At 39.5% G+C, this 18,947-nt stretch overlaps 1 protein-coding gene across 8 annotated transcripts in view; it reads right to left on the reverse strand.

Annotated features, from left to right (window-relative positions):
- The window catches only part of PLCG2 (phospholipase C gamma 2), a 76,852-nt gene that overhangs the window by 8,672 nt on the left and 49,233 nt on the right, over nt 1-18,947 (reverse strand). For all 8 annotated transcript variants that reach the window (XM_068150874.1, XM_068150869.1, XM_068150870.1 and 5 more), the window contains 17 exons: nt 18,492-18,660; nt 17,552-17,656; nt 16,700-16,789; nt 15,548-15,726; nt 14,597-14,797; nt 13,391-13,510; nt 11,914-12,094; nt 10,904-10,972; nt 9,549-9,658; nt 8,727-8,820; nt 7,781-7,847; nt 7,335-7,492; nt 4,668-4,770; nt 3,501-3,710; nt 2,767-2,912; nt 1,702-1,816; nt 307-474 (listed from right to left, as the gene is read on the reverse strand). In XM_068150874.1, coding sequence (XP_068006975.1) covers nt 307-474; nt 1,702-1,816; nt 2,767-2,912; nt 3,501-3,710; nt 4,668-4,770; nt 7,335-7,492; nt 7,781-7,847; nt 8,727-8,820; nt 9,549-9,658; nt 10,904-10,972; nt 11,914-12,094; nt 13,391-13,510; nt 14,597-14,797; nt 15,548-15,726; nt 16,700-16,789; nt 17,552-17,656; nt 18,492-18,660 — 2,285 coding nt within the window. The remainder of the gene's footprint in view (nt 1-306; nt 475-1,701; nt 1,817-2,766; nt 2,913-3,500; nt 3,711-4,667; nt 4,771-7,334; nt 7,493-7,780; nt 7,848-8,726; nt 8,821-9,548; nt 9,659-10,903; nt 10,973-11,913; nt 12,095-13,390; nt 13,511-14,596; nt 14,798-15,547; nt 15,727-16,699; nt 16,790-17,551; nt 17,657-18,491; nt 18,661-18,947) is intronic.

Raw genomic sequence — 18,947 nt, forward strand, 5'->3', positions numbered from 1 at the left:
TTATACTCAGAGGACATAACCCTGTTGCTGAAATAGAGTATGTAGAAAAGACAGAGCAATTTATTCAACATAATGCTTTCACAATCAAAAAAACCCACAACATTCAAGAGGGTGAGAGGATTATTTTAAATACTTACATGCTACACATCCAGCATCATAATAAACAATGGATTAAAGGAACTCTAATCAAAAGAGCACTTGTCCTTCGGCGCATTGTAGCTGCTACCGGACGCAAAGTCACACTACAGCAATGCTGAACAGCATCTTGCTGGCTTATTTGGCACTTACTACACCCACGGATCCTACCTGGTTTGATTCCTTTGACGGGAAAAGTGGCATGTGCTAAGAAATTGGGATCACTGAACATATCCTCCTCATAAACAACAAAGCGCAGAAACGCCAGATTTGGATCATAAATTTCAAATTTCACTTGCTCTGGACAGGGTGCCCAAACTGGATTAAGGCCATTGTCATCTGTAACAAAAAGTAGACATTTGCAGTTTGAAGCAATCATTTCACTTTGTTTATGTATGGGTATGTATCCCAGGGCATTTTCTGATGATAAAAGGGCCCAAAAATCCTATTTACCATCTGTCCCCTGTTGTAACCTTGCTTCAGAAGGTCTGTATTTGTTTATCTGAGGGCAGGGGGGAGGTATGAAGAAACTTGGCAGGGATGGAAATCCAGGAAGAACAGCTATTATTTGCTTTTAAACACATAAACCCTCCTTGGACATGTATTTGTGAAAAAAAAACAAACAAACAACAAACCAACTAATTCATTGCCCATATTCATCAGCCTCATGTTCTACATCGGAGTAAAATCATGAAGACTAATATAGAATGGCTCAATTCTTACAGCCATTTATAGCAAATGGAGCAGTTTGGTACGTGTGACACAGCCAGGAACTTTGCTCTCCCACAAGAAGGTAAAATCATAATCCTCTTCTCTGAAATCCTGAAGAGCCACAATGCATGTTCTGCTCAGGATTCTGTGTTTATTGTTCAGTAGGTTAGACAATTAGAACCAAAGTCTTCCATCTACTGGAGGAACACTGCTGCATCCAGAAATATTACTTGGGGCATTGACCTGTTTCAGTGCACCTGAATGGTGCTTTTGTGCACACAAAATACATACGCAGACTGTTGAACATGCGTCCCCCATCCAGAACTCGGGAGTGAGCTTTGTCCAAACTTCTACTACACTGCAAGTTACACTGCTTGCCAGGCCTATATACCTAAGCTGTCTCCAAGGGGATGCCAGTTTTGGAATGCTGAGTTTAAATAAATACAGTCTGGATCTCATAGCAGTAAGTCTCCATTTGGGTCCAGACTTGGGAGCTGACTAGCACTACTGGAGGCACTTTCAAGGCAGCACTTTAAAAATATGCAAATACACAAAGTTATGCATAGGCAAAAACACAACAGACTTCTGACTCTTCTTTTTTTACACACTGCAACAGTACTTTTTTTTCCTCTCTAAATTTCATATAAGGTTTCTCAAGTTAACTGGCCCCCAGGCAAATGAGAGAATACTACTGCATGACTCATCAGTCCAGGGCAACAGTTAACTTATTCCTCCCTACATACATTGCTGGCTGAACACTGACAGCAGTAATTCATTGCATCCTCCACTTACTTTATTTAAACACACTGAAGTATAACCATATCCCTAACAACACATGAAACTGCAGATACTCACTCACAACTGATGTCTTGAATTTGCTGTTATCATATTCAGCCCCACAAATTTCTACCTCTACAAAGGGACAAGCGATGCTTCTACCAGGTTTAGGGAGGTGACGAGCACCTAAAACCTGCAAAAGCAACTGTGTGTTACAACCACCTCCAAAGGAAACTTGGCACCATTATTTCTGTACAGAAGGTAGCCTACAGAACTAGAAGTGGGGGAAAAAAAATCCATAAGACTATGCAAAAATATGCAATCCCTCTCTTCAATATGTTTGCATGTGTTAAAGATACTGCCTGTGCTACCCATAATATCTTCCATTATTTGGGTAACCCAATGATTTTCATTGGAAGATACTGTTGCTGACATTCTTAAATATCTATTTTAAGAAATTAATGCTTTACATTCATAGCCCCTAATTACTTCTTCTCTGAACTGCAGTGAAAAGCAGCTAAAGTGTTTCTTCTTTCTCAGAAAACATAATTTTAAAGGACATCACTTACTATATAGCAACCGAGAACACAAACAAGTTCAATCCCTGTTTGAATTCTTGGCACTAGAAGACAACATGGCGTAATTTGCAAATGATAGGCCCATCTCTTCATGAAAACTGAGAATGACATTCAGTCACAGTGTACTACACATGATCATGGGGGAGATCAGTTTATCAATTTTTCTGCTTAGTTTCTGTATTTGATTATGAATTTGTTTCTTCCACATTGGAAATCTCTGAACTAGTTAGTCTGCTGCTAACCACTCTCCAATAGGACTCCTCCACTGAGAGGTCATTAGATTGGAAATGGCAAGTTAGCTCATTTGGAATTTTTTGTCAGCAATTATATAAAATTATCCCAGGACTATGTTTGCAGTCCTATACCATGTGCTTCATTAGCATGATAAAGACATATATTGCTTTTCAAGAACCAGGGGAATTAGTTTTATTCTCAAACACACTGACATTTAAAATCAGTATTTTGACAATCTGTCAGATCTTGCTCTGAAATATAATAGCTTTATTTTTAGCTTTATAGATACTTATGACTTGTAAAAAACCCATTATTTACAAAAGAGATTTACCCTCACTGTCATAATCATCTGCAATTTCCTCTTCGCGTCATTTGGCATTGGGTCATACTTCTCATTTCTCATGCTTTCTGGCTGCAGAACATAGCCAGTGCGTCCATTAAGTGAAAACAAGGCCTGGTTCAATTGCATGTATTTATCTAGGGAGAGAGTTAAACAGTCATAACAGAAAATCCCCATTTGAATAAAGCTAAGGAAGCACCAGACCAACAGCTCATCCCTATTATTCTTTCTGGTCACCGTTTTATCTGAAAGAGCTGGAAAGGTAAGTTGGAAGACACTATTCCCTTCAGTAACTGAACCTGACAAGTCATTTCTCACCAGTTTTAACCCAAATAAACCCACCTCCATTCACAGTTTCCTATCAATGTGTCATAAGCCACTTGACCAGAAAATGAAGCACAGCCTTCCCTGTGGCTGAACAAGTGTTCATCCACCTCGAACTTACTGCAAATACCTCTGCTTGTTTGTCACAAAGAGATCAAGGTGAAATAAACTTTTCAGAGTTTAGGGCTAGTTAGGTTCAGAGACAGGGCTTTTGGAGACCAGTTTTGGGAAACCAGCTCTATCACTCAAAACCAAACTCTCATTCTTGCACAACCCCTCTTACGGGGAAGCAACAAATACACAGGACAGCCACAATGACCAGAATGGCAGAGGGGCCAGAAATGGGCTTGATCATGGTGAAACAGACAGTGGATTTGATCCTTATTTAGACAGGATATTACCTGGAGTTTGGAAGTTAAGAGCCACCATCTGGGAGCCACAAAGCCAGAGACGAAATGGGTCATAGTTGGACGAGTCAACCCTCTGTCCTTTAGGATAGACACGTGTCAGTCCCTTCAGGTTGTATCTCAACAACTCAACTGGCTTTTGCTTAACAATGCTCTCTGCCTTGGTTTCCACAAAGGACCGGATTTCTCTGAAATCAGGATTTTCTACACAGGGTAAGAAGGAAAAAAGAGTGGTTACTACAGGAAGAAAGAAGGTGGCATTTACACTGCATTTCTGCTAACAGGATCAGAGAATCATTAAGGTTGAAAGAGACCCTTAAGATCATCAAGAACACTTTGTTTTACTTTGTTTTGCTTTGTCCTTTAATGCAATAATTGGCACAGTTTTCATGCAGACATGGCAAATTGGTTGAGCATCAAGTCTGAAAGTTCAAACTGCCTGCTTGCCACATGCTCTGCAGCAGGGCAGATAAGAGTCCATTGTCATATTCTCATCTCATCATTGTTAATAATGTACTTCTGAGCACTAGGACACACATTTAAATGAGACATCTTTTCCTGGGTTTAAATGGGGAGAAGGAAGGGTGAACCAGGGTTAGGCAATGACTCAAACAATGACTATAATTATAATGTCTCAACTACACTGACAGCTTATTAAAAATGTTTGCAAAGAAACTTAAAGAAAAAGGGCATATTTGCTGCCTTCTCCAGCAGCTGTGACAAAAATCTGGAAAAAGCATTACATATTTCAGTGTCAGATTCTACATCCACAGTTTTCATTTATATTATGAAACCCTCTACCATTCCCACAGCTTCTGTAAATGGCAAACAGATTCCTAGAGAAAAATTATGTCATTCACAGCACATCTATTTTGAAGGTTTTTTACAAGCAAGTATGCAGCCAGAGCTTTACATCTCAAAAAAGTCAACTGACACATACAACTAGTGAACTTCCCCATGAAAGACACCTGTGAGAAAGTGTCTCTAGTTAAATAGTTAGGAATTTGTGAGTTCTCTGCTGAAAGTTAAAGAGCATCCAACTCCCTAGTGTACAACTTCCAACTGCCCCTGACAAGTGCACTTCTATCCAGTTCTATAAATTTTAACATCTGTAATGATAGTAGAAAGGGTAAAACTCAGATGTAGTGTTAAAGGAAGTACCTAAATTGTCCTTGGTTTTGCTTGTTGGCTTGCAGTAGATTACCAGATCAGATAATTCAATAGCAATCAATTGATTCTTTTCCCAGTATTTTCTCCTGTTCTCCTGTGAAATGGAACAAAGCTTTAGATTACACACACAGCTGAGCATTGTGGTAAAGTAACTCCAGAGTATACACTAATGAAATTTAAAAGTTGATGCATTCCTTTGTGGCCCAGATTCTTATCTGGTATTTTAGATGCTTGGAGAGATGTGAGGTACTTACAGACCCGATTCAGAAAACAGGCTAACCAACTGGGTTTGGGTTTCAGCTGGAGGAGGGTTTTCTGGGGAGGTTTGATGTTTTTTTTAAACAAGTGTTTCAGTGCTTCCCTGATCATAGAATCATAGAATTGTTAGGGTCAGAAGGGACCTCAAGGACCATCTAGTTCCAATCCCCCTGCCCTGGGCAGGGACACCTCACACTATATCAGCTTGCCCAGAGCCACATCCAGCCTGGCCTTAAAAACCTCCAGGGATGAGGCTTCCACCACTTGATCAGTCCTGCTCAGAATCCTTGCAACACTTTTCTTTTTTCCTTTTCTATTAATTTTAGTTACATTCTCAACTCTATCCCTCACAGAAATACAAATGTATGCAGAAAAAATGCAAAGGCTAGTGAAGTGTCTATTTATTTACAATCCCAAGAAGGACTTATGTCTTGCAAGTAACTCCCAAACGGCTACATTCAGACTCTATGAACATCATAGCATAAGGCTATGTATGGAAAATCATGTGCAATTTTGCTGTGATCATCTGTAATAAACCCACTATCTACTGCCATGTTTGCAAGTATCTGCTCTGTGGAAGCTGAGCAGCAGTCCCTGCAGTCAGAGACTGGGAACTACTGAAATCAGCAAGACTTATCCTGAGTGGAGACATTTGGACTGGAGGCTTCTCAGCCATAAGAAACATGTTAGAAGAGTCCCACACTGAACAGTGATTAGCTTTGATACAAGAGGTTATGACACATCAGCAATTAGGAAGTCTTCCAAAAGAATTCCTTCAACAAGACAACAAAAGAGGAAGCTGGGTGGACCAGGGGTTTCCAGAATGTTTCACTGAACCATTGAACAACAGCAATTGGAGCTCCAACTAGCAAAGGACAACTTCTATACACTCATCTTTAGACATAACCCTCTAATGATAGCCAAGCAGAAGAGCTAGCAATGAACAACCATTCCTAGGATCATGACAATGTCAGTACTAAACAGAGATGACAAGATACATAAATCTCAGTTTTACTTTCTGGACACAGTCTCAACTGAAAAACCCTGTATTGTATTGTGCCATAACGTTGACTCATTATGCTTTTTCCTTCCCCAAAATTCAACTTGTTAACTCTGTTTGCAAAAAGGGCCTTTCTTCACATTTTTCCCCTCCTCATGTAGCAGTTTATCATGTGAACTTTCTAAAGGCCACACTGTGGGAAAGCCTCCTGACAGAAATGAGTTTTAAAGCATCTTTCAACACAGTGTTTAATACTTCTCTAACAGTACAAAGGGAGAAAAAGCTGCCAAGCTCCTGAAAAGCCACTGATGTACCATAAAAAACATTCTACTTAGAGACACTTCTTCTAGGTCATATTTCTCTTCTCCTCATTCTTATTTCTAAATGAAACCCTTGCAAAAGAGCCCTATCTCTCCTCACCCAACAACAGGTCAACAGCTCCTGCTGCTTCTCCCCTTGCTGAGCTTGCAGTCTCCTGCTTGAGACGCCAAATTGCCTGCTATTAATAGGATGATGACAAACCTCAGAGCATTACCACTCCAGGTGACAGATAAACAGCATAAACCAAGATGATACTGACACACATTTTCCATCACTCATATCATCCACTTAACAATAAAAACTGAATAAAAGCAACAAAGGAAAAAGTATAGTTAAGCATTGTAAGGGCTTTTTAATCATGTCAAAGACTTCTTAAATACTAGGAAAGATGACAGGAAGGTAAATTAATACATCAGAAGGGGAAAAGCAAGTCCTGGAAAAGGTCTTTAAGCAGCATCACTCATAAGGGGATGTAGAAGCTACACATACAAAGAATCCTTTAATCATTAGGCAAGAATTCAGAAATACTATTACTGAAGATCTGGTAAATCCAGAGTGTGCCTATTAGTTACGAATAAATGAGGTATTAGCCAAACAATTCCCTCTTAGTGCCAGTGCATTCACTACAAAGCAGAGCTAGTAAACAGGATTAAGGAGTTTAGGCAAAAGCAAGTCAGATTTCACATATAATTCCTAGTGGATTCAAAATTCTGAACAGAATAGTCTGATACCCGAGTTTCTTCTGCTTAATACTAGGATTGAACCAGTGTAACTGGATGTAAAACATATCTGCTTTGTAGTAGTAAGCATACTTCTCTGAGGTGCAGGGAGCAACACAGACACTACTCTGCTGAATAACTGCTGTTAACATAAATTTACATTAAATGCTAATTTACATCCCATTCCCAAAAGAATTTAGGGAACAAGATTTGCAACACCAATGAAATGAACAGACACACAGCAATATGCAAGAGAGTGAAGGACCATGTGTTAGCAAGAGTTAGCAGTGTATGGCAGCTAAAGACATGTGTATGGCAGTACATTATAAAAACCAACAACAAACAGATTTTTATCAATACCTCTTCAGTGGTTTTCCAAGTGATTTCACGGATGCTCTGGTACCATTCGAAGAGTTCTTCTACCTTATCGGTTGCAAACTCAACACACGGATCGTCTGGATTCTTCGGTTCCAGAACGAAGACAAAAGGCTTTCTGTATTTCCCTTGGGGCATTTTCACTGTTAGGCAACAGAGCAGTAAGACATTTATACTAAAAAAAACCCAGTTCTTCATCTAAGCTGTCATTGTTGATTTATTGCAAGAGTTAATATCATTAAGTTTCATCCCAGTAATGATTTTAGCTATCTTAATACAAGTAGGCGTTTTGGTTTGTTGGGTTTTTTTCCCCACTATAATAAATAAATAAATACATAATCAATTAATTAATATTTCCAGCTAAACATAAAAAGAGTCTTCCCAATACAGAAAGCTGAGAATTCCATGTGTAAGCATCAGAAAATACATACCAACATTGTAAGTGTTGAGTACCAGTATGCCACGACACAGTGAGCCTAATGGATTGTCCTCAATAATCTGAAAAACATGAGAGTTAAATGTGCCTCTAGATCTTCTGCTGCATGAATATGCACAGGACATTAACAAACAACAAACATGCACCACTATGTCTAAACTCAGTTTCACCAAAATGATGTCTAAAAGCCTGTTTCCACATCAAGAATTTCTCACTTTGAGAAACACAGGAGAGTCTCTACAGTGAGAACAGTCAAAATGAGGAGTGCAGCTTCTGCCCTGACACAACTGCTCATGTTTCAAGTCTGCTTAAGGCTGCAAGGACTCTGATTCTAATGCATGTGTTTTCTTCCAAAGCCTCCTGGAAAATCACTGAAGTGCTTCAGAACAACAAAAGAATTTAACATTTTATTCTGAAAACACAGAAATGCCAGAATTGCTTAGTATGGAGCTTTGTTTTCCTTTGTTACAGAGATCTTTCTCCAAGATTCTGCCCTAGATTTTTAGATGCTTTTGACAAACAGTATAGTCTTAGTTCTATATAAAAACTTAATGCCAGAATGTGAAATAGCTAGTGAGATGTGTTTGGACACATGGTTTTCTTATTTGCAAATATTAAGGCAGAAATTATAGAGGTGGAGTAGTTAAAAGCTTTGAGCACGTTGTTGTTTAGTCAAACTATCTGAAAAAGCTGAACGGGTATGATATGGATTAGCAGGAAACCACTATCATCTCCCAAACCCCCACCAAACAGAAAACTACTGAAGGAGATAGTGGAGGTTGTCCTGATAAAAACATTCAGCAGCAGAGAAGTGAAGAATGTATTCCTTTCTATACTCTATGTTCTCTCAAACCCAGCATGCAGAGCCATAATTCTACAAACCATACTTCCAGTAGGTACCAGCTCCTAAGGAAATGCTGTAGACAAACCTTAACACTCACCTGGCTTTCAAGCTCAGTAGAATCAGGTGATAGGTCTTCAACATAATTAGATGGAAAATAGTGTTGGATTTTTTCTCCATAATCCCCCTTCCACCTGATTTGATAAAATACATATATAGAAAGATAAAGTAGTTAAAGAGCTTCAACAGGCCATTAATGAAGCAATAATCTTCCAGAAACTGGTCATTAATACCCTGTAGTAGCTTGTCTAGCAGCTATCACCAAAATACAAGTGATGAAGTAGCTAAAAGCTCTAACAAAGTGATCATTAACTGTAGTAACAGATGATTTCAGAGGGATTACATTCACTGTAAACTGCACTTAATGACTTAAGAGGCTTTTTCCCCTTCCAGTACTAAAAATACTATTATGTGGTTGATTACCCTGCAGAAACTACAGGGAAACATTAGATTCCCAAACTTTCCAAGCAATTCACAAGCCAGCTAAGAACGAAAATCTCTTATGAAAGAAGACTAAAAAAGGTGGGTTTGAATCTTGAGAAGCACTCAGCAGAGCAAGGAGAGAAAGACAACAATGATGATACTGATAATAGATGTTCATGAAGGATGAATGCAGTAAAGGAAAAATATTGAATACACTGGGTTGTGGAGGTTCTGCAGGACAGAAAAATGGAAAAGAGATGAAAAGAGGCTTAAGGAAGTGTCAGGTTTTATTATATACATTTGCATTAAGATTTACAAGGCCACAGTTAATAAGCAGCAGACAATAGATAAAGTTTTTTAAAAATACTACCCAAAGCTCATTTTTTCCTCCATACAGTAAGTCACCAGAAGCTCTCCTATGAGGAATCTTTGTCCTTACCAGCCTCCAGTTTCCTTTGTGACATTATGAATTAAAGCTCCTCGAGAAAAGCTCAATTCATCACTTCTTTTGGCTCTGTAGTCATACAAGGCTTTCACTGTTCTCTGAGGCTTTAAGAGAAACAAAGCAAAAGAGTCATGTACAGGGACAGGTCATAAAATAATCAATAATGCAATCTTAAAAAAAAAGCAAGGGAGATTGGATCCCTTTTCTGGTTTTGTTAGGAAGCTTACATAGTACTAAAGTTCCAGAGTGACATCTATTGGTGGAAGCAAGTGATGCTACTTAAATGCATCACTCCCAAGCATCAGCTTGGGAAAAATTAAAAGGCAGCTTTCTTTTATGGGTGCTGCAAGGTTATTATTAAAGAATAAATAAAATATCAAACAGTAAAAAAATAACAAAAAAAAACCCCAAACTGAACCCAAAAAATCACAGAGTGATCAGTCTCCTATCTTCATTATATGTATTTATATGCAGCTGGAGTCTGCACACTTAGATGTCCTCAAAGCCTCCACCTCAATACCTCAATTTCCTCTAGGAAAATGCCCAGTTTTGGCAGGGCAAACAATTTCTTTATCCTGAATTTACTGTTACCCAAATTCTTCAGCAGCAATGCAAGTTCACTGGCCAAAAAGGACTGAAAAGAATTACAGTCATAAAATCTGCATGCATAAGAATTTACAAGGAGGCAGGCCCTAATAAGAATTAGGGAATAGTAGGTGCTTGCTGTGCAATTTTTAATGAAACCATCATATATATCTTAAAAGAAGACAAACTTTAATAACTCATTAATGAACCAAAGATACCATTTTCATGTAAAAAGCATATAAATAAATTCTGCACCTATTTGTGCATGCAGGCCATGTTTGCTAATGAACCTGTGATCATTTTGTGATCATTTGTGGCCAAAAAAATAACAGTGCTCTTAAACACACAGGGACATACACTCAAAGATACACACACTTGGGGTTTGCATATTGGACTTTCTTTCCATGCTGATTTGGCCTTCTCAAACTGAATCTTCTCCCAGGCTATTTAAGTTGGGGCCATACCTGCACAAGCATGCATGTCAAATCAAATCATCTCCACAGGCTCAATAGCAAGAAGTGTCCAAAATCCCAGTATGGATGAATCAATACAGGACTTGCACACAAGAAAATGTCTTGGTACAAATTTTACAGACATACCAGAAAAAAAGTCACACCTTTAAATTTCTGCTCTCCAGTCCCCCCAAAATCAGCAATCTAACACTTTCAATTACCACTTTCATTGCTGCTGATAAGAAATCAATAAACAAGACTCATAATTTTCAGAAGTCTACCGTAAATGTAAGTATCTCCCTTTAAGCATACCACTGTAGGAGTGATTTCACTGGGTTCCACATACATCTTGACATCATAGAGGGAGTTAATATCTTTTTCCTAAAACCAGGAAGAAGAGGAAAAAAAATAATGAAGTTCCAGGAATCAAAAATTATAGAAGTACTTCACACTAATAGAACATTCACAGCTAAAACCAACCTCAAACATGCCAGACATGTTTCTCCTGCAGCTTCTAACAGACATACATTTGGAAACAGAAGACAGCATCTCAAGCTTTTCAAAAGCTAGTTGCTTCAGCTAAGCTCCCTCATCATGAAAAACATCCATCCAGAACACAGGCTTCTATGCTCAACTAATTATCCATGTTCCTAGTTAAGTCAATGGAAAGAGACAAGCATGTCTTGGGAAGATTTCCTCGTGCTTATCTCAGGGAATGATCCTTCAGAAGTACCTCTCACTTTTTTTTCCACAGAATGCAGTTGGAGACCATTCCCAAGATGGCTCCAGTGAAGTGAATGCCACTGCTGTCCACAGCAAGGCACAGCAGAATATTTCATTTTCTGATGAAAAGCTCAGCAACTGGCATCTGCATGATCATGTTAAGATCTCTGCCCACTCCACCAACAGAAGATGTGGCCAACTGCAGGCAGGGCTATTATCAAAAAAATCATTTTAACAGAGCTATGATCTCCCACTTCACAGAGCAGCTTTTCTAATCAAATCCTGAGGAAGGTGAGAGTTGGCCTGTAATCAAAGGTGAAGCTCTTTCCTTCACATGTCTATAAACCTTTGTGAGAGAAATCAGAATCATGTCAATTTCATAGATACAAAAACTACCTTGGGTAGTTGGGTGATAGGTTGGACGCGATGATCTTGAAGGTCTCTTCCAACCTGGTTTATTCTATTCTATTCTATTCTACCTGCTTAATCTTCCCCAAAGGTCATCTACCAAAGCCAGAATCAAACCCAACACCCCCAGGTCTAGATCTGGGGCACAATCCACTAGAGCAATTGCCACTCATACCAAGAGGATCACTTACGGTGCTGTAGCGCTCCAGCAGCTCCTCGGTCACCGGGTACCGCAGTTTCATTTTCCTGTACAGGGGATGCTTCTCATAGTAGGTCACCAGTTCCACCAAACTCTCAAAATAAGCTGAGGTTCCAAGCACAAAATGGCGACCGTCCTGCTGAATTCGGAAGTGCTTCACCTTCCCCTCCGCTCTGTGAAACGAGGGCAGAGCTGTAAAAGGTACTGCGACCTGCAGTGAGAGCCCCAGTGCTGCAAACCAGACCAGAACTGCCTTCTGCATCTCAGTCACATGAAATAGTTTCTGCCTCTTCCAAAGCCTCTTTTAGCCAACTTGAATTCCAGTTGCCTGATCAAATTCACAAAAGGACATTCTCACTCTTCTACAATGTGCAGGGCCATGGGACAAAGCCACGGGTTTGCTTAAATTTCCCCCTACAGACAGGTATTCTGTCACCTTCATACTAACTTAAATGTCTCTGATCAGGTTGAGTCCCTCTGGAATCCACTGCTGCTGATCTACCACTGCCCCTAAGGGGACAGACACAATCCCCACAAAAAAAAGTAGCTGTCCATTTCCTATAATTATTTTGATAACTACAGGAATCAATCTTAAACAAACAGACAAAGAAATCTCTTGTGCTTGAACACAAGGTCTGTCTTCGCATTGATAACCACCCACTGACAACCACCTCACCCACTAAAGACCCCTGCATCCTTTTGAGGCTGCCAAAGCTTTGGTACTTCTTGTTTTCCTCAGTGTGAAGTGGTTTTATTGAGATGCTGCAATTCAAGTTACTACAATATCCACCTTGGCAACAACAGAAAGCTTCAAATCAAAGTAGAGAGGGAATTGGGGAATTCTGGACGTCTTCAATAGACAGCAAAGCATGTAAATAAGCCACAAACAAGTATTTGTTTTTCCACAGCAATTTTAGTTGCAGAAATAAGCATTTTTAGAGAAAAGCAATTTCATTAGAAGGCACAAAGGAAAACACCACAATTCCATACAGTTTATTCAATGCTGTTGTGAGAACCTCAGATTCAAAAATACTTCCCCTAACAAGAAAAGCTGACACTTCCATTTTGACATTTCATTTGGGTCAGTGTTATGACAGGGCAGGATTTCCAGGACATAGGGACCTAGAATCATGGCTGAACCAGCACCAAAGCAAACTTCAAAATTACACCCTTTAGTACTGAGTGTCAAGGAAGTCAAGAAGGGTTAGACACAGTTCTCTATAGGAAGAAAGGGACGGTCAGTGCCTCAGTATTGTTTAGAAAAGCGTGGAGGTTTATTCCACTCACGAATTAAGTCTTGTACACATTCTCATACAAGGATCTGCTGAACAAATCAACCATGCTAATCACTCAGTGCTTGCAAGCAAGAATTTTATGATGCTAAAAAGACCACAGCATTTTTTAAAGAAGAAATAACAGAACACTGTGGAGCTACTAGGTCATGTAGCCATATACCTGCCTTTTCTTACCTGAAAGTCATGGCAAATGAAGCAGGCTCATCTCTCTTTCTAATCAGAAAGGCTCCATCTCGAGGAATTCGCATCAACATGTCTTCTGCCTCTCCCCGACTCAAGTTGCTATAGTACCAACTGTAACAGTTCCATAAATCAAAATGGACAATGGATTATGAAGCTTGCCACATATCATTCAGTCAGAGTAACAGGCAGTGTTATTAACAACAGTTTCAACCATTACAAGAAGAATTCACCAGCTTGTCACTGGTGACGGCAGCTTATTACAGAACATTGTAACACAGCAGCTTATTTTGGATAAAAGCATCAAAAAATGCATCAGAACATCATGGCTGTCTGAAGCCACACAGCATAAATCTGCATTGCTTCCCGAAACAAAGGCACTAGATCTTGCTTTTAGTCTGCCATTCAGTTTTCAGTATTTTATTCAGTTTTGACATAGCAGATTTAAGGAAAAGCCCAAACAGCAAAAGAAAAACAGCAGGCATTTGAATTCTTTTATTTTATCTTTCACTGCAGAGATAGACCTATCTTGGATCTAATGTGCCTCCAGTGAAGCTGCGGCCACTTATACTGGCAGTACATCTCCACCTTACACAGAAAGGCAGAAAAGCCTTAACCTTAAACTCTGCCCTCATCTCACTCACTTCCACAGTTATCTACAGGTGGTTGGTGACTCTCAGGCAAGGGAAAAAAAAGTTTAAAGGCACAGATCAATATTTCACATGCAAAAGAGATGTGCTTTTTCTCACTGCAAAGAAAACAGAACAAAGGGCAATGACTACAGCGTTCTGCCAGTAAACAAGATCTAGCTCTGCCCAAGATCTACATCAGGCAAGTACCAGCCAACTACTAAGTGTCTAATCCAACACACTAGGCGTTATGTATAACATAGAGCAGAGAAAGAGGAATTGTCACACTTCCACAGTAGTACAGTTCTCACTGATTTCCCTAGCTGCGTTTTCCAAATGACTGCTCTCTATTGTTTCAGGTTCTCACAAAGTCAGTGATCTTAGTCATCACAAAGTCAGTGATCTTAGTCATCCTTCTTCAGGAAAGTCTTTTCCTGTGACACCCATGGACAAGCACATTCAGGAGTGCTCCTGCCACCATGAAATTTTCTATGAAAAATCCAAGAGTATCTAAACCAATGCAAAGAACACTGACAAAACAACCCTGGTCCTTGCCTTCTGCTGTACGTACTCTTTAGTCTCATGAGGGCTGGGATTAGGCACAGCATCAGTCAGACGCAGCTCAAATTCAGCACACCGCAAGTGGGCCTCCTTGTAGTGTTGGATGAGATCATAGATGCTATCAAACATGAGGTTGTCTGTCAGATAGTATTTCACAGTGTCCCCATCACCTGTAGAACGGATCCGGCAGTGCTGGACTCTACCTGACCTCCTGCAGAAATGCAGAGGGACAGAAGGAAAACAAAGTGTTTATAAAAGGCTTTTTTCTTTTGAAGCATTTCCTCACACTTTCCTGGCCAACTACTTGGTGAGCTCACAAAAAGTCAACCAGGCTGGTACCATCCCATACCAACCTGGTTAATTCTGCTCTGTCTCATGAAACAGCCACGTAAGAACAGCAACAGAAATTCAGACAAGTAAGAGTAAGAGATGAAAAAGAATATTTTTCAATTCACAATGGATCAATTAAACGATTAAATTCATTAAAATCGACACACACTACAAAATTTACTCTGACAGCTCTCTGGGTCAGAAATCCATTGGATACACCATACCTAGTAACGTCCCAGCCATAAGACAAAAGAACCCAGACTACCAAGAAAGCAACAGAAGAAAAAAAAAAATAATCAAAGTTCTTTATTGTTTTCCCTCTAGAGGACTCTTTCATTGAAATGATCAATCAGGGTTAATAAAAGTACCCTCATGAGATAACTTCTTCAGTCTAGAAACCAGTCATTTATCCTTAAATTAAAAGATCAAATTTTGGCTTGCTCCTGCACTATGCTACACTGGAGTTTAATTTGGAAAGAAGTCTTTCACAGCCCCATCAATAACAGTTATAGCAATGCCTTATTCCTACTTCCTCTCAGCTGCAAATGCTTAACTGACAAATACATCCCTTTTTGTTTGATGCCATAAAAAAACCCAAACCCACAGAGAATTTTTATTGCAATCACCATACCAGAATGACAAGGTGCAGTCATTAGGGAAAGCCTCACTTTCCCTAACTAGGAATGTCCCATCCTTGCCACCCGTTTCAGCACAATATTCTTGGAGCAGTTTCTCAGCAGTTGTTCTTCCCTCTTTCATTTTCCCATGGAACCATTTCTCTTTTAAGTGCAGCTCAGTGCGTTTCACCTCCTAGACCAGAAAATGAGGAATTTTATAATGCATTTCTAATTTTATGGCTCTGAAACAAAGTACTTGTTATGGATATAACAATCTACTATTTCAGGATTTCAGCTCTTCCTTGCCCTGAACTCTCTTTCTGATCACTTTCTCACTTGACTCCCCACCCTAGTCAAGCCACTTCTTTGGAGCAGTGACAAACTTCAGCCTTACTCAAATATGCAATGGGAATAAAAGAAAGAATACAGCACTTTTTCAAGGCAAACCATCCTACTGCTAATTGACAGTTTCTAATCATTTTTTTCTAGGATTCATCTGTGCTCTTCCTTATACATTAATAATTCCACTCACATTAACATCTAGGTGAATGGGTAAGAGGTTCTGCGTGGGCAGAGAGGTCTCTGAACGATTTTCAGACATGTCAGCAAGAAAAGAGCATGCATGGAACCCCAAAAGGTGAAAACAAGAAACCTTGCTGAACATCACTGCTATTGCAAACTTTAATGAGTCTCATGTTTCTTCTTCATCCTGCACAACAGCCAAGTAACACACGCTCACCTGCGATAAACACTTTGCAAATGTGAAATGATCAGCATGCACTGTGTAAGAGCTGTGCTGTACTAACACAAGCTTCAGTTCATCATACTGCCTATTTTGAGAGCAGCAAATATACTTAGGCAGAGACATATAAAGACTTTGTCAAGGAATGCATTAGCTTTTAAATAACAAACTATTTTCTTGTCTTTGTACTCCTCTTTGCAAGTCCTCAATTAGTCAAGGGAAAATGTTATTTCATTAAAAACAGAGTTAACTGGAGTATCTTGGATGGAACCCTTTTTAATTGCTTTTGTCTCCAAATACAATTCTTATCTGATATAGATCCTGCATAATTTCCACATCAGCATAAATAATAGGCATCAGCAGACACTGAAATAGGATGAGAGAATAAGAAAAACATGCTTAAAAAACAAAACATAGCTATCACCTTTGATGAATCTTCATCAGCATTCTGTTCTATGTCATCACTGAATGAAAGCTTTTCATCAGCAATAGCACAGTAATGCCTAGTCCATTTCTGAAAATTAAGAGATATTAAAACCATTAAAAATAATAGAATAGAATAGAATAGAATAGAATAGAATAGAATAGAATAGAATAGAATAGAATAGAATAGAATAGAATAGACCAAACCAAACCAGGTTGGAAAAGACCGTTGAGATCATCAAGTCCAACCTATCATCCAACAGTATCTAATCAACTAAACTATGGCACCAAGCACCTCATCCAGTCTCTTCTTAAACACCTCCAGAGATGGTGACTCCACTACCTCCCTGGGCAGCACATTCCAAGGGTCAATCACTCTTTCTGTGAAGAACTTCTTCCTAACATCCAGCCTAAACCTCCCCTGGCGCAGCTTGAGACTGTGTCCTCTTGTTCTGCTGCTGGTTGCCTGGGAGAAGAGACCAACCTCCACCTGGCTACAACCTCCCTTCAGGTAGTTGTAGACAGCAAGAAGGTCTCCTCTGAGTCTCCTCTTCTTCAGGCTAAACAACCCCAGCTCCCTCAGCCTCTCCTCATAAGTCTTGTGCTCCAGACCTCTCACAAGCTTTGCTACCCTTCTCTGGACACTTTCCAGCAACTCAACATCTTAACATTGATGAGACATTGGTTAAGTCACTAACCAATTTCAAAACAAGGTGGAACAATAAACAAACCTTCTTCCCCACATTCTGTTCAACTGACAATATTGCTTGCACAGATACTGAGAAAACTCATGTGCATTTCCATTATTACATAACCCAGTAACAAACCTTAACAAAGGCCACAGAAATGATACCTGCTCTATTGTGTCCCACATGTAAAGTTCTCCTTGTTGCTTTTTTTCTTCTTTCTTGTCTTCTAAGTTCACATCAATGTCTCCCTTTGGCCCCAGCTTTTTGTGCTTGAAAACAAAAAGATCCACCACATTCATACACTCACATAGACTCATGCATAAATTGATCACAATATTTTGGCATACTCAGTATTACTGGAAATATTTCCCCTCCATTGCACAGCCTTCTTCTGTCACTACCATAATAACAGCTGTTCCACAAGGCTTTTATGCATTTGTCTCTTCATTGTTTGAGTGGTATCTCTACTAAATTTTTAAGCATTATTGTGAGATATAAATTTTAAAGAACGAGATTCCAGTCTTCCACTCAAAAGCTGTATGTTTATTTCTATCTACCCTCACTTCCTCTCTTCAGAAGTCTAATAGGTAGGATGCAGTACTCTTTTACAAGAGCTGGAAAATTGGAGCATGGTCAAAAGTAATTATTATTTTACTACAGAGATCATGAGCAGCCCTCAGACTCTCCACCTAATTTTGTTTTGCTACTGCAATTTCAGTCTGAAAAACCTTCTTTTAGTTATCTGCCTCATGCTGCTGCACAACAGTACTGAGTAGAGCATCTGTATGTATAGTCACAATCTGAAAGCATCTGCAGCAGTGAACCCTGGCTGAAATTTAGCAGTGACATTTCAGGAGCTGGAAGACCTTTAGAAAAGAGCTGACATTCAATCTGGCACTTGAACTAGCAGCACTTATTGCAAAGAAAACCAATAGCAAACAGTGTAATGTATAGTTTTTACAGGACTCTGTACAAAACTGCAAAATATTACTAGGAATTTCTCATCTCTCAACAGAAACTAACAGCTAAACTGTGAAATCAGAGCTTGCATTATTGGCTCCTGCCCCAGTTTTCCTATCCTACCAGCACACAAAGCAAGCCTACCTTGATGATGATTTTTTCCTTTAGTTGGGTTGGTGATGGTAGCTGATCTGCACTGGCTTCAATAGGTTTCATTAAAAGATGATCACCAAATACCTCCTTGAACACTCTGGCCATGTGTCGCTGCTGCTCCACACTACAGTGCTCTTCAATTGACAGAATGACTGGGTATCTTTGAAGGAGGAAACAGAGGTGAATGAAGACAATTTCTTTTGCAAGGCAAGGAAAGGCAAATAAATCCTGGCAAGACAAAGAAATCAGGACCCTCTCTCACTCCCTGCAGATTAAAAGAATATAATTAAAGCAAACAAGAAGACAAAAGCCAACAGATAACAGATGTGCAATGACAGAATCATTAAGTTAAGAAGGGAGCTCTGGAGGCCATCTAGTCTAAACATCTTCTTTGGAAAGGCCAAATTTCTAGGTTAGATCAGGGTGTCCAGCCAAGTTTTCTGTATA

This window comes from Melanerpes formicivorus, unplaced genomic scaffold (genome assembly GCF_026170545.1).
Source record: "Melanerpes formicivorus ecotype bairdi unplaced genomic scaffold, bMelFor1.0.p_v2 SCAF_20, whole genome shotgun sequence".
NCBI classification, from domain to species: Eukaryota; Metazoa; Chordata; class Aves; order Piciformes; family Picidae; genus Melanerpes; species Melanerpes formicivorus.